The 14,899-nt window shown below is 35.8% G+C and overlaps 1 protein-coding gene across 1 annotated transcript in view; it reads left to right on the top strand.

Moving 5' to 3' along the window:
* Positions 1–14,899, top strand: part of STK33 (serine/threonine kinase 33) — a 217,884-nt gene that overhangs the window by 101,018 nt on the left and 101,967 nt on the right. Inside the window, exon 5 of the mRNA XM_044682102.1 lies at positions 11,666–11,770. Within this exon, the coding sequence (XP_044538037.1) occupies positions 11,666–11,770 (105 nt within the window). The remainder of the gene's footprint in view (positions 1–11,665; positions 11,771–14,899) is intronic.

Below are 14,899 nucleotides of genomic sequence, written 5' to 3'. Positions count from 1 at the left end.
CTGGTGATTTTGTCTTAGGGAATTCATTGATGGCTTGTTCAGTTTCTTTTTCTGATATGAGATTTTTTAAGGATTCTATTTCTTCTTTTGTTAATCTAGGCAATTTGTATTTTTGTAAATATTCATTCATTTCACTTAAAATGTCAGATTTATTATCATACAATTGGACAAAATAGCTTCTAATGATTCCTTTAATTTCCTCTTCATTGGTATTGAGTTCACTCTTTTTGATACTGATTATTTGATTTTCTTCTTTCCTTTTTAAATCTTTTTTTAAACCCTTGTACTTTGGTGTATTGTCTCATAGGTGGAAGATTGGTAGGGTGGGCAATGGGGGTCAAGTGACTTGCCCAGGGTCACACAGCTGGGAAGTGGCTGAGGCCGGGTTTGATCTTCTTTCCTTTTTAAAATAAAATTAACCAACACTATTTTATTTTATAAAACCAACTCATACTCTTATTTATTAGTTCAATGTTTCTCTTTCAATTTTATTAATTTCTCATTTAAGTTTTAGAATTTCCAATTTAATCTTTAAAGGAGGATTTTAATTTGTTATTTTTCTAGTTTTTTTAGTAGCATACCCAATTCATTGTTCTGCATGTTCTCTATTTTATTAATGTAAGCATTTGGAGATATAAAATTTCTCTTAAGTACTACTTTGACTATATCCCATAAACTTTGATATGTTGTTTCCTCATTGTCATTGTAATTAATAATTTGATTGTTTCAATAATTTGTTCTTTTATCCACTCTTTTTTGCATTAGATTATTTAGTTTTTTTTAATTTTTAATTTGCCTTTCCATGTAGCTTTAGTAATGATCATTTTTATTGTGTTATGATCTAAAAAAGTATACATTTATTATTTTTGCTTTTCTGCATTTTGTTGTGAAGTTTTTATGCCCTAATACACAGTTTTTGTATAGGAGCCATGTTCTGCTGAAAAGAAGTTTTTAAATAATATTTTTATAATATTCTGATGTTACATAGTATTATATGTAATATAATATATTGTTTTAAAATATTCCTTTCTATTCCCATTTATTTCTTTTCAGAGATCTATTAGTTCTAACTTTTCTGAGATTTCATTAACTTCCTTTACTTTTTTCTTGTTTATTTTTTGGTTAGTTTTATATAGATCTTAAAGGAGGAAGTTGAGGTTTCCCAGTAGTGTAGTTCTATTGTCTATTTCCTCCTGAAATTAATTTGATTAATCCTTTAAAAATTTAGAGGCTATGCTATTTGGTGCATATATGTTTAGTATAGATATTACTTCATTGCTTAAGTACCTTTTAGCAAGATGTAATTTCCTTCCTTATCTCTTTTAATTAGATCTAAATTTGCTTTAGCTTTTTCTGAGACACCATGGTTGCTACTCCTGCTTTTTTTTTTTTACTTTAGATGTTGCACAATAAATTCTGCTCCAGCCCCTCCCTTACTTTTACTCTGTGTGTGTCAGTCTGTCTCAGCTGTGTTTCTTGTAAACATATAGCAGGATTCTTGTTTTCAATTCCCTCCATTATCCACTTCCATTTTATGGGTGAGTTCATTTCATTCACATTCACAGTTTTAATTATCAACCATGTATTTCCCTCCATCTTATTTTCCCTTTTTGAACCTGCTCTTTTTCCTTTGATTCTGTGTCCCCTCACTGGTATTTCTCTCTTTATTACCCCCTGCTCCCTTTCCACACACACATCTCCTTTCCTCTTATTACTTCTAACTTTCCTTTGTCTTATTCCCATTCTACTTCTCTATAATGTAAGATAGGATTCCATACCCCAGTGAGTATGGTTGTTATTCCATCTGAGCCAGTTACAATGAGAGTAACATTTAACAATTGCCCATCACCACTCTCATTCTCCTCTCCACTATAATATTTTTCACCCCTCTTTAAGTGAGATAATTTACTCCATTCTATCTCTCCCTTCCCTTTTCTCTTAGTGCAATCCTTTTTATCCCTTAATTTTTTTTGCATATCATGTTATCCTAATCTGCTTGCTTCTACCCTCTATCTACGTATACTCCTTTTAATTGCTCTACTACTGATAAAATTTTTTTAAGAATTACAAATATCCTCTTTCCATGTAAGAATACATATAATTTGACCCCACTGGGTCCCTTAAATTTTCTCTTTCTTCTTTACCTTTTTAGTCTTCTCTTGGGTATTGTGTTTGGACTTCAAATTTTGTGTTTAGGTCTGGTCTTTTCATCAGGAATGCTTGAAAATCTTATATTTTATTGAATAACCATTTTCTCTCCTAAAAAATATGTATATATACTCAGTTTTTCTGAATAGATGATTCTGGGTTGTAAACCTAGATCTTTCACTTTCCAGAATATCATATTATACTCCTTCTGATTTTCTAATGTGTAGACTGTTATGTCCTGTGTAATCCTGACTGTATCTCCATAGTATGCGAATTGTTTCTTTTTGCTACCTTTAGTATTTTCTCTTTTGCTTGGGGGATTTTATTATTATATCTTGGGAGTTGTCATTTGGGGATTTCTTTCTGGAGGTAATCTATGGATTCTTTCAATTTCTATTTTACTGTCTTGTTCAAGAATATCAGGGAAGTTTTGTTTGATAATTTCTTGTATTATGATATCCAGGAGATGTTTTTGATCCTGGCTTTAAGTTAGTCTAATAATTCTTAAATTGTCTCTCTTGGATCTATTTTCCAGGTCAGTTGTTTTTTCAATGAGATATTTCACATTTTCTTCTCTTTTTTCATTCTTTTTATATTGTTTTATTATTTCATGATGTCTCATTAGCTTCTATTTGCCCAATTCTAACTTTAAAGAATTTTAAAGAATACATTTCTTCTATGACTTTTTTTTTAAACCCTTGTACTTCGGTGTATTGTCTCATAGGTGGAAGAGTGGTAAGGGTGGGCAATGGGGGTCAAGTGACCTGCCCAGGGTCACATAGCTGGGAAGTGTCTGAGGCCGGGTTTGAACCTAGGACCTGCTGTCTCTAGGCCTGACTCTCACTCCACTGAGCTACCCAGCTGCCCCCACTTCTATGACCTTTTGATCCTCCTTTTCTATTTGGTCCATTCTACTTTTAATGGAACTCTTTTCTTCAAACTGGGATTTAAGTCCTCACCACAAGCCTGGGCCAGGATTCCTGGCTTTGCTCTGGGACCACATAGCACAGACTTTCCCAGGCTAGAATTTTGGATCTCACTGCAGGTTTGTTTGGAACTTTATGGGGTATGCATTGGTGGTTTGCATGACTATTGTCTTGGGCAGAATTTCAGAGTCTGGATGTTGACTTGGGCCCAGGTTCAGAACTTGGAATGGTAGATGTGGGTGGGTGGGACTTGTTGGCTGTTCCTTACTACTTGTTATAGCTTCCTGCAAGCTATGCTGTCCTCTCAGCCCAGTGACCCAGATGTTCTGTGCCTACTTTTCGAGTTGTTCTCTGAATGAAAGTTGCTTCACTCCAACTCCTTATTGGTTCCTTCACTCCTGTACTCATTTTGTGGTATTATTTTAAGATTTTTTAGATGGAATTCTCCTAGTGGTTTCAAGCTTTCCTCCTTCTACTCTGCCATCTTGGCTCCACCTTACCCACAACTGCATTTTATTTTATTTTATTGAAATTTTAAATAATGTTTATTTTTTAGAAAAGTTATCATGGCTACATGATTCATGTTCTTACTTTCCTCTTCACCGCCCAACCTCCTTCCCCCCACCCATAGTTTTAACATGTGTCATTGATCAAGACTTATTTCCAAATTGTTGATAGTTGCATAGGTGTGGTAGTTTCAGGTCTACATCCCCAATCATGTCTGCATCAACCCAAGTGTTCAAGCAGTTGTTTTTCTTCTGTGTTTCCTCTCCTGTAGTTCTTCCTTTGAATGTGGGTAGGGTTCTTTTCCATAAGTCCCTCAGAATTTTTATGGATCATTGCATTGCTGCTAGTACAGAAGTGCATTACATTCAATTTTACCACAGTGTATTGGTCTCTGTGTACAATATTCTTTTGGCTCTGCTCCTTTCACTCTGCATCAATTCCTGGAGGTCTTTCCAGTTCACATGGAATTCCTCCAGTTCATCACTCCCTCCAGCACAATAATATTCCATCACCAGCACACACCACAGTCTGTTCAGCCATTCCCCAATGAAGGGCATACCCTTGTTTTCCAGTTCCTTGCCACCACAAAAATCACAGTTATAAATATTTTTGTACAAGTCTGTTTATCTATGATCTCTTTGGGGGTACAGACCAACAATGGCATGGCTGGATCAAAGGGCAGGCAATCCTTTATAGCCCTTTGAGCCTAGTTCCAAATTGCCATCCAGAATGGTTGGATCAGTTCACAACTCCACCAGCAATGCATCAATGTCCCAATTTGGCCACATCCCCTCCAACATTCATCACTCTCCCCTACTATCATTCTAGCCAATCTGCTAGGTGTGAGATGATACCTCAGAGTTGTTTTGATTTGCATTTCTCTAATTATTAGAGATTTAGAGCACTTTTCCGTGTGCTCACTGATAGCCTTGATCTCTTCATCTGAAAATTGCCTATTCATTTCCCCTGCCCATCCAACAATTAGGGAATTGCCTGACTTTCTACACAATTGATTTAACTCCTTGTATATTTGAGTAATTAGAACCTTGTCAGAGTTCCTTGCTATAAAGATTTCTTCCCAATTTGTCGCCTCCCCTCTGATTTTGGTTGCATTGTTTTTGTTTGTACAAAAGCTTTTTAATTTAGTATAATCAATCATCCCATTCACATTCAGAGTTATAATTATCAGTTGTATATTCCCCAACATTTTGGTATCCTCTCTTAGTTCTACCGCTTCTTCTTAGGCTATTTCCTATTTCCTTTAAACAAGTGGTTTGTTTTAAACCAGTAACCCTTGTCCCCTCCCTTGATTTGCTATCCTTTCTACCCCCTCCCTTGTTGTTTCCCTCTTTTTATTTTTAAGGCCTAATGAATTCCCTCTCCCTTCTCCTTCCCTCCCTTTTTTGACCTTCCCACTCCTCTGCTCCCCTTGGTTTATCCCTTTTGACTTTCTCAGTAGGGTTAGATAGAGTTCTATATCTCAATGGATATAGCTACTCTTCTCTCTCAGGGTTAATTCCACTGAGAGTAAGGTTTAAATATTACCTCTTAATGTTCTCTTCCTCTCCTTCTTATAATAGTATTCATCCCTTCCCCTTCCCATGCCCTCTTTTTTTAATTTTAAACCCTTAACTTCTATGTATTGACTTATAGGTGGAAGAGTGGTAAGGGTAGGCAATGGGGATCAAGTGACTTGCCCAGGGTCATACAGCTGGGAAGTGTCTGAGGCCCCATGCCCTCTTTGTGTGTAATAGAATATTCTATTTTTCTTATTCATTCAAGTTTCTCTTGGTGTCCTCTACTATTCACCCCCCTCTTTCCCACCCACCCACTTATCATCTTAGACCATTTAGTACTCCATCCTCTCCCTGTGAATAATTCTTCTAATTACTATAATAGTGGATACTATAATAGTGAATAGAGTTCACTACAGAGAATTACACATAACATTTCTCCACATAGGATACAAATAATTAGATCTTATTGAAGCCCTTAAAGAGGGAAATTTAAAAATAAGAGTTTTCTTTCTTTCCCCTCTGTTTCTTATTTACCTTTTCATGTTTCTCTTGGTTTTTGTGTTTGGATATCGAACTTTCCATTTAGTCCTGGTCTTTTCTGTGCAAATACTTGGAAATCTTCTATCTTGTTGAATGCCCATACTTTTCCCTGGAAGTATATTATCAGTTTTGATGGGTAGGTGATCCTTGGTGTAGACCCAGTTCTCTTGCCTTTCTGAATATAATATTCCAAGCCTTGCAGTCTTTTAGTGTGGAGGCTGCCAGATCCTGTGTGATCCTGATTGGTGGTCCTTGATATCTGAATTGTCTCTTTCTGGTTTCTTGTAAAATTTTTTATTTTACTTGGAAGCTCTTGAATTTGGCTATTATATTCCTGGGGGTTGTCTTTTCAGGGTTAAGTGTAGAGGGCGATCTATGGATCCTTTCACTATATTGTCCTCTTGTTGTAGAACTTCAGGGCAATTTTGCTGAATAATTTCCTTTAGTATGGAGTCCAAATTTCTATTAATTTCTGCTTTTTCAGGAAGACCAATGATTCTCAAATTATCTCTTCTAGACCTGTTTTCTTGATTTGTCAATTTCTCAGTGATATATTTCATGTTTCCTTCTATTTTATCAGTCTTTTGATTTTGCTTTATTTGTTCTTGTTGTCTTGAGCGATCATTGGCTTCTATTTCCCCAATTCTTGTCTTTAGAGACTGGTTTTCAACTATAATCTTTTGGTTTTCCTTTTGAATCTGGTCTGTTTGGTTCTTCAAGGTTTCCAGTTGGTCATTTCTGGTCTTCAATTTGCTTATCAATTCATTTGATTTCTGAGCCTCACTTTCTAATTTCAAAATTCTGCCTTTTAAACTGTTATTTTCTTGCCAGTTCTCTACCATCTTTCTCATAATCTCAGATTTGAACTCTTCAATAGCTTGTGACCCGTTTTCATTTTTTAGGGAAGGTTTGGATATGGTTACTTATTTGTTCTCTTCTCCTGTTTGCTCTGTTGTCTGGATTTTTTCTATGTAAAAGTTATAGAGTGTTAAAGATTTCTTCTTGATCTTTCTCTTCTGGGGTTCTTGTCTCTGGCTTGCCATTGTTAGCCCAGCGCCCTCTCAGATTTATCCTCACACTCAGGGTCTGCCTGCACTGTTTGGGCTCCTGAGGTCTCAGGTCCAGTTGTTCTCAGGGTCAAGCCTCCTGGTGGTCCCCTTGCTTGTTCCTCTGCCTGAAGTTCCTTTAACAGTCTCAGGGCACTGCTTCCACAGTCAGGCACCCCTCTGCACTGGGTCCCTACTTAAGGTCTGAGCCTCTGCTCAGGATCCGCGTCTACAGCTGCCACTGCGCCTGTGCTCAGTGTGTGTGTTCAAAGGCTGAACATTCTTTAGCCTCTTGGGGTCTTAAGTCTTGCTGCTCTCAGGAACAGGCCCTGGTGGTCCCAGGTAGCTGTCAAGGACTTAATGGATGCCTCAAACTTGCTCTAGCTCTTGTGCACTGGCTTTGGCACTGTAGGTGGTGTGTGTGTGTGGGGGGGGGAAGGGTGTTGCTCAGCTCACTTTTTAGTAGAGCTATTTCCCCCCCCTTATAGCATGGAAATGCCCCAATCCCATGTACCTTCAATGACCGGCCCTATTGTGGGGTCCCTTCATTTGTCTAGATTTGTTTTTATGTCCCCTTGAGGAGTCCTATATGTCTCGTTTAGGAGAGTTTAAGCAGCTGCTTTTTACTCTGCCACCATCTTAACCCAGAAGTCCTACAATTGCATTTTAACAAACAATAAGATGAGATACTGTTACTAAAAATTTCATGCATTGGAGGGACCCTTCTGGAGATGAGTGCCTCTAACCTTAACCAGGATGGTCCTCTTGAAACAGACAATCTGCTCCAGAACCTATATTTCAATTTTTTCCAACTTGGGAGAATCATCTAGGACTTATATTTCCCTGGCACAACCTTCAAGAATTCAGAGTATTGAAAAAAATGAAAGGAAAAGTTTGGGGGAAGTTAGTAACAAGAGCAACAACTAATCTACATGTCCTTTTAATGTTAAATTCTCTTGTTTGATGTAATGCAGAAAATCAGTGAGTGAGTAAGACAGGAAATTTTAAAAGGTGCATTTTAGAATTAACTCATAAGGGAAATTATAGACCACCTTATCCAAAATCTTGATTTTACAGAAGAGGAACCTGAAAGCCCAAGAGGTAAAGGAACTTACCCATTGTTACATGACTAGTGAATTAAAGAGCAAAATCATTTTTTTAAAACCCTTAACTTCTGTGTATTGGCTCCTTGGTGGAAGAGTAGTAAGGTTGGGTAATGGGGGTCAAGTGACTTGCCCAGGGTCACACAGCAGGGAAGTGTCTAAGGCCAGATTTGAACCTAGGACCTCCCATCTCTAGGCCTGACTCTCAATCCACTGAGCTACCCAGCTGCCCAACCAAATCATTTAAAAAAACAAACAGCCCAACCTTCTGTCTTAACATCTTAGTATCAGTTCTAAGGCAGACCAGTGGTCAGATCTGGGCAATTGGGTTTAAGTGACTTGCCCAGGGTCAAACAGCTAGGAAGTGTCTGAGGGTGGATTTGATCCCAAGACCTCCCAACTCAAGACCTGGCATTCTATTTAAAGTCACTTAACTGCCCCTAAATCCACATCTTCTGATTCCACTTCTATCCTTCTTCCTTAACATGCTTACCTCTAGTTTAAAGAGAATTATTTCAAAACAGAAAATATAGACAACACAAAGTTGGCAGCGCTGAGTCTTTTCTTAGAATCAGGATGAATTGGATAAAATCACATCAAAGGCCATGGAATCTTTGAACTAGGAGGTGCCTTAAAACAGACTATATGAGCTTGGAGAGACTTTAGAACATATCAGAGGGAGAAGAGAGATTAGAGATCATCTGAGTCAAACTTAGAACTTCTTTTAGAAAATAGTAAAGTATACAGTGATGAAAGTATCATACAAATTGCTAGTGGCAGTGCCCAGACTAGAACCAAGGTGTCTTCTTCTCAGCTAAGAAAGATATTAGAATATTAACTGTTTTTTCCCTAAAATTAATTTATACTTTAGATCCCATAATTATCCTCCTATGTAATTTCCTAAGCTCTTATTTAATTCAGTTCAGTAAAAAATTATCACTATTCTCCAAATAGGGGTGAACTAGATGAGGGATAACAGTATGGTGAAAAGATCTCTATATTTATAAACAAAGGGCCTTGGTTCAGAGTCTGTATTTGTCTAATTAGACAAATAATTTCACTTCTCTAGATCTCTGTTTTCTTATCTGTAAAATGAAGAAGTTGAACTATATCTCTAAGGTAATGATCTTTATTTTCCTATGATCCTTCTTTGGAATCTTATAACTCTAAATGTCCGTACTACCTTCTAAACCTCCCTTCCAACTTTATGAACTTGAGACATTAGAATTATAAGAAACTTGAGAGATCATCTATTTAGGAGGTCAGCAAATTATGGTCTGTGGGCCAAATCTAGCCAATTATCTGCTTTTGTATTCACAGCAAACTAAAAGCCGTGGTCTGCCAACCTTGATCTAATCTGATCCCCTTCTTTATATAGATAAAGGAATTAGAGATTAGAGAGGTTAAGTAATTTGCCTCTATTGATGGATAGTGGCAAGGATTAGATCCAAGTCATTCTCCAGCTTCCGAAAGAAAGCGATTTCATAACCAAATTCACATGTAGATGCCACTACCTGTTGCTGGTACTTTGTATTTTAAGACACCCTACAAAAGAGGACCAGACTTGGCACAAAGTGGTGAATACATAAGGGCGAGATTTTTGATAAAGTCAGAGAGCCTTAGAGCTGGAATTGATCTTTGAGAAAGGATGTCCAGGGAGAAGTGACTTGCCTAAGGTCTCTATAGTTAATAGTAGAAATGGGTACATAATTTAGATGACCAGCTTTCCACGTCACTATATATATAGCTTCACCATTTTGGCCAGAATGGACATAAATGGAGTCTCTCAAGTTACAAAAAGCCATCAAGTATCTTAGCAGAAATGAAACTCAGTTTTGACTGAAAATTGTGTCTCTCCCCTCCCATCCTTCCATTCTTTCCTCCTTAGACTTCCTTCCTCTGACTTGCTTACAAGAAATAGTAGAAGAAAGTTCAAAGACCATGTATGGAATGCAGGCTCCTTATAGTAAGAAATGAAGTAATCCTGGTCTAAGGGAAGATGGATGCCTCTTGAGTTTATTGTTTAGAGCCAGAGGAGTCCAGAAGAAACCATTGTGAGCACAGGGTTTGAGGTTAGCCCTAGTGTAAGAGCTATTTCCTTCTAATTGCATTTGTACTCATTCACTGAACATATTAGTTTTTTGTCCTCCCTAGGTGGTAGGTAGCCAGGAGAGTCTTCATTTTCATGTTCTTTTGCTACTAGAGAAATAATAATAAGCATTATTGTGAAGGAAAACTCAATCGAAAACTGAATTTAGGGAGGAGTCAAAGACAATATTAGAGCTAACTAAATTTATAGAAGAAATACATAAGAACAAATAGCTCCCTTTTAAATAGTGCTTTATATAGCACTTTCTTCAGAAATCTTTTATTAGATATAGTACAAAGGCTATTATACCCATGTTGTAGATGAGGAAATAGTAAAGGTGACTTCCCAAGGTCACATGGCTGGTAAATATCATAACTAGGACTTGATTCCAGGTCTTCTGATCCATAGGTGCAGTGTTTTTTCAATTTAATTCAATTCAATAAATGTTTATTATACATTTGCTATAGGTAAGGTACTATTCCAAGTGCTAAGGATATAAAGACAAAAAGAGATAGTTTTTGACATTAAAGTACTAAGATGTAATGGTTACAAAGGGTAGATGAAGACAAAGTGCTTTAGGAATTAGATTGTAGGAGAGCAAATTTTTAACTGGAGGCACAGGAAATACTTTATGAAAGAAGTATTTGAGCTGAGCCTTTAAAGAAAAGCTTTGAAAGGCAGAGGTGAAGAAGAACATTTCAGGTATATGGGATAATCTTTGAAAAATACAAAGGAGCAGGAGAAGCATTCCAATTTCAGAAAAAAATTGAAGCCATAATATATGCCATGCTGCCTCTCATTTAGTCACACTTCCCTACTCTCCACCATTTTTCAAATGAAAGAATTGAGACCCAGAAATTTTGTCCAAGGGTCACAAATCCACAAAGCTGTCTTCTGTAGTCTTAAGTCGTCAAACATTTATTAAACATCTACTGTATGCCAGGCACTGAGCTATGTATTGAGAATTCGAAGAAAGGTCAAAGACCTTTGTCTTGTATACCCTCAAAGAGCTTGCAATCTAATGGAAGAGAAGTCTAAATCAGACTTTCTTGTCCATTCTTACAAAGATTAAATATAAAAATTTTATGAGGCAAGGACTAATCAGCTATTATTATCCAGTTTTTCTAGAATGTAAAATATGTGAAAGGGTTTAATGTGAAAATTAGGTTGCACCAAATCATAGAGAATCTTAAATGATAGGCTCCTTACTTTGTACATTATACCATAGTCAGTAGGGAAATTGAAGATTTTTGGAGAAGAGGAATGATGTGAATGATCAAGACATTTGTAATAGGAATATTATTTTTAAGACAGGATGAATTAAACAATGGAGAGATGAAGCATAGAAAGGCAACAAGTTCAGTGATCTAGAAAGAGGTAAATAAACTATATTGGTGATGATATGGATAAAAAGAAGAGGATGGCTATGAGAAATGTTATAATAGCAGAATATACAAGACTTGGCAAATGACTAGATGGAGGTTAGGAGAGGCCAAGAAGTTAAGGGTGCTTAAAAGGGAAGGAAGAACTAGGAAGTAAGGGCTCAATATCATCAGCAGAAAAAAAGAAGTAAATCTCTATTGAACTCCAGAGTCCAGACAACCCTGAATTTAAAACTGGCCAGAGTAAAGACTGAAACTAATCTAATTTAATAATGAGTGTAAGTAGCCTATCAACATATGCAAGAGAAGTAGCATGAAAAAAAAGATATAAAAAGAATATGCACTGTTCCCAAGAAATAGGTTGAAGTGACATTCTATTTTCATTTTGTGTTTTCTCATCAATTAAGGCTGGAAGTTCTGCTGTGAAATTACTTGAACGGGAGGTGACCATCCTGAAAACTGTGAAACATGAGCATATCATTCATCTAGAACGAGTATTTGAAACAGCTAAGGTAAGGTTGATAGGAATATTTTGGAAGTTGTAATTAATACAGAATAAACATCATTGGGTTCTTTGTAATAATTACCTTGTCAGAGAGATGATGAAATGGAACCTCAGAAAGGTTAGTGCCTTGCTTACTATTGGCCACACAACTAAGAAAGAAGTTGGACTGTCTTTTAAATGCAAGTCTTATGACTCAGAGGTCTTTGTTCATATTACCATGTTTTGAAGGATTTCTTTTTTATTGCTTGTAACTTAATTTATTTATTAAACTTATTAAATAATTTATTAATTATAATGGCCTTAATTTATTGTCCATTATTTAATTTATTTAAACTATTACTCATTATAAATATATTTTAACATGTATTATTTCATTTATTGCAATAAGTTATTATTGGGAGCCAAGATGGAGGAGTAGAGTCAGGAATCTCTAATGTCTACCAAATTCCCCTTCAGAAAACATTAAAATAAAGTCTCAAAATGAATTTTGGAGTGGCGGAACACCAAAAGGACTGATTGAAGCAATTTTCCTTCTCAAAAAAATTTGGAAAGTTGGCAGGAAAGGTCCGTTTCATTGGAGTGAGAGGGGATTAAGCCTAACTATAGCAGTAAGAGAAGAAAAAGAAATTTAAGGGATTAGAATAGGGAGTGAGGAAAAAAACTATTACTCTTTGCAGATGACATGATGGTATGCTTAGAGAATCAACTAAAATGTAATGGTTACAAAGGAAAGATGAAACTAGTTGAAACAATGAACAACTTCAGTAAAGGTACGGATACCAAATAAATCCACATAAATCATTAGCATTTCTATATGTTACTAATAAAGATATCAAGAGAAAGAAAGAGAAATTCCACTTAAAATAACTCTAGATAATATGAAATACCTGGGAGTCTAGTTGTTCAGACAAACCCAGGAACTATGTGAACCCAATAACAAAACACTTTTCACAAAAATGAAGTGAGATCTACACAATTGGAAAAATGTTAATTGCTTATGGTTGAGCCAATATTATAAAAATGACAGTTCTACCTAAATTATTTTATTCTTTCAATGCCATACCAATACAACTATAAAAATATTTTTGTTTTTTTTTTACAAAAATTTTTATTAAAAAATTAACAAAATTCATCTGGAAGAACAAAAGTTCAAAAATATCAAGAGAATTAATGAAAAATGTAAAGGAAGGTGTCCTACATATGAGAACTAACAAAACAATTTCATATTAGATAAGAAATAGAGTGGTGGGTCAGTGTAATAGATTAAGTACAAAATATAGATTAATAGTGTAAAAATTAATAACCAATGAATTGATTATTGATATGAACTGATTAGATACTCTACTTGCTGTGCTTACAAAGTATCTTCAGTTTATGTAAGTGAATTGAAGCTCATAAAGTGAACTTCTCTTCAGGGCCAGGCACAAGGATGCTAAGGAGACTCTTGTTATACAAAAATAAACTATTTATTGAGAATATAAGGAAATAAAAAGATTTCTAACTCTTAAGGATTCTAATACCACCCAAATATAACTCCCTGGTTCCACAAGGAATCTCTTCTCCTATTTCCACAGGCTATGTGGATCCTTCCTGATTTGACTAACCAACATTTTCCCTATTCTACAACACACTAACACAATTAGCCTTATAAGAAGTATATAATTCTTAACTTTGTCTCCAAGTTATAAAAATAACAAAGACTGGCTGGCTGAACCTCAGCAAGAACCAAGTTGGGGATCTGAGCCATAGCAGACTCAGAGTCCAAACCAAAGACCAGGTCTTTCTTTGGTCTTCTCAGAGATAAAACAATCTATGAAACAGCAATAGACAATCACTAGTGTTTCCCAAGTTGGAAAAGGAAATCACTTAGCTTCTTCAGGTTTTCCCCTTCTTTCCTTTTCCCCCAGACAGTGAAGAGAGAAAGAAAAGAAGATGTTACCTCCTCCCAGCACTCTGAGAGAGAGCCACTGCCTCTCTCTCAGAACAACTGCCAACTAACTCAGAGCAACAACCACACCCAGAGAGAGTAACTGCCACAGAAAAAACCATTATACCTCCCCCAAACACTGTCAACATTTGAAACTGACACTTTGTCTCAGATCTGTTTCAAACTCCAATTCTTTCTCAAGCCAGCTTCTCTACTTCTTATCTCTAAATTAATATAACAAGACTTAATTTCTAATATCATCATTATGGTAAATGACCATAGCAATCTAGTACTTGATAAACACAAGGATTCAAGCTTTTGGGACAAGAAGTTATTATCTGACAAAAAGTTGGAAAAACTGGAAAATACTATGATATAAATTAGATATAGACCAACGTTTCACACCATATACCAAGATACTGTCAAAATTTTAGAGATAAGGGTTGATATCATAAATTAATTAGGGGAGCATGGAATAGTTTATGTATCAGATCTCTGGATAAGGGAAGAATTTATAACCAAGCAAGAGAGAGAGCATTACTAGATGTAAAATGGATAATTTTGAATACATTAAAAGGGTTTTGCACAAACAAAAGCAATGCAAGCAAGATTAGCTGGAAATAAAAAAGCATGGAAAATTTTTTTACAGCAAGTGACTCTGATAAAGGCTTCACTTAACAAATATATAGAAATATATAGACAAATATATAGAAACAAATATATAGAAAATTGAATCAAATTTATAAGCATACAAGTCATTCCCCAATTGATAAGTGGTCAAAGGACATGAAGACGCAGTTTTCAAATGAAGAAATCTAAGCTATCTATAGTCATATGGAAAAATGTTCTAAGTTGCTATTGATTAGAGAAATGCTAATTAAAACAACTCTGAGTGACCTTCTTACTTTTATCAGATTAGTTAATGTGACAGAAATGAAAAAAAAAGATATATGTTTAAGGGGATATGGAAAAATTGAGACCCTAATGCACTGTTGGTAGAGTTGTAAACTGATCCACCTGTACTGGAGAGCAATTTGAAGCTGTGCCCAAAGGGCTCTAAAATTGTGCATAGCATTTGATCCAGCAATACCAATCCTAGGTCTATATCCTAAAGAGTTATTAATAAAAAAAGGGTGGGGGAAAAACTTACTTGTACAAAAATGGATAAAACAGCTCTATTTGTGGTGGCAAAAAAATGGAAATTGGAGG

The sequence above is a fragment of the Gracilinanus agilis genome, chromosome 6, assembly GCF_016433145.1.
Source record: "Gracilinanus agilis isolate LMUSP501 chromosome 6, AgileGrace, whole genome shotgun sequence".
NCBI classification, from domain to species: Eukaryota; Metazoa; Chordata; class Mammalia; order Didelphimorphia; family Didelphidae; genus Gracilinanus; species Gracilinanus agilis.
The sequence above is the reverse complement of the archived record's forward strand: the minus strand, read 5'-3'. Positions and strand labels throughout refer to the sequence as shown.